Here is a 1,065-nt window from a genome sequence, read left to right as displayed (position 1 = left end):
CCATCTTGAAGGCGCCCCGCCAGCCCTCGCGAAAGTCGGGCCGCTCCTTCCGGTCGGCCTCGGCCTGCAGGTAGCGGCAGATGTGCTGCCGCGGGGGCGGGGTCAGCGTGGGGGGGCAGGGCCGGCCGGGTGTGCAGGCCCCGCCCACCCCGGAGGCCCCACTCATGCCTCAGGGCAGCAGCCTTGAAGCACCCTGGGAGCCGGAGGTGATGCGGCACCACCCCCTGCCAGGCCCCGCCCATCCCATCAAGACCACGCCCCCTGCCAGGAGACCCCACCCACCTCAGGGTCAGCTGAGGTTATGCTAGGAGTCAAAGTAGGTGATGCGGCACCACCTCCCCCGGCCTGGGAGGCCCCTCCACTTGCCCCACCCACCCTGGGAGGCCCCACCCCTCTTGGGCAGCAGCAGTTGAGGGTGTGCTGGGAGTCGAAGTAGGTGATGTGGCGTCACTCTGCTGCCCGGGAGGCCCCTCCCCTGCCCCGCCCACTCCAGGAGGCCCCTCCCCCACTCTGCAGGCCCCGCCCCACAGGAACCCAGCCCACCTTGGGGTCAGCTGAGGTTACGCTAGGAATTGAGGTAGGTGATGTGGCACCGCCCCCCCTGCCTGGGAGGCCCCTCCACTGGCCCCGCCCACCCTGGGAGGCCCCGCCCCTGCCCTGCAGTCCCCGCCCCCGCCCGGGAGGCCCCGCCCACCTTGGGGCAGCGGCGGTTGAGGGTGCGCTGGGAGTCGAAGTAGGTGATGCGGCGGCGGGCGACGTCGACGGCCACGAGGGACCAGTGAACTTCCAGGTGAATGGGGATCAGCAGCAGCTCCTTGCCGAAAATGTCCACCTGCGGGGGGGGGGGCGCGGGGGGCACCGTGGGGCACCGCGCCGCCCCACGCGCACCCGCACACCACAACACGCCACAACACGCCACCCCGCTGCCCCACGCGGACCCACATCCCATCCGCATGGCCCAACACACCACAACATGCACACCAACATGCCACAACACACCCCCCCCCACGGCCCCACACGGCCCCTACGTGCCCCCGTACGCCATCGCACACCACACCCCCAGCG

At 71.6% G+C, this 1,065-nt stretch overlaps 1 protein-coding gene across 1 annotated transcript in view; it reads right to left on the bottom strand.

Annotated features, from left to right (window-relative positions):
• Positions 1–832, bottom strand: part of LOC112965409 — a gene marked incomplete at its 5' end in the record, with an annotated part of 15,538 nt that extends 14,706 nt beyond the window's left edge. The window contains 2 exons of the mRNA XM_026064364.1: positions 31–85; positions 695–832. Coding sequence (XP_025920149.1) covers positions 31–85; positions 695–832 — 193 coding nt within the window. The remainder of the gene's footprint in view (positions 1–30; positions 86–694) is intronic.
• Positions 833–1,065: the final 233 nt, after the last annotated feature.

This window comes from Apteryx rowi, unplaced genomic scaffold, assembly GCF_003343035.1.
Source record: "Apteryx rowi isolate R43461 unplaced genomic scaffold, aptRow1 scaffold_2143, whole genome shotgun sequence".
In the NCBI taxonomy this organism is placed as follows: Eukaryota; Metazoa; Chordata; class Aves; order Apterygiformes; family Apterygidae; genus Apteryx; species Apteryx rowi.
Note: the sequence above shows the minus strand (reverse complement) of the source record. Positions and strands in the feature narration are given on the sequence as shown.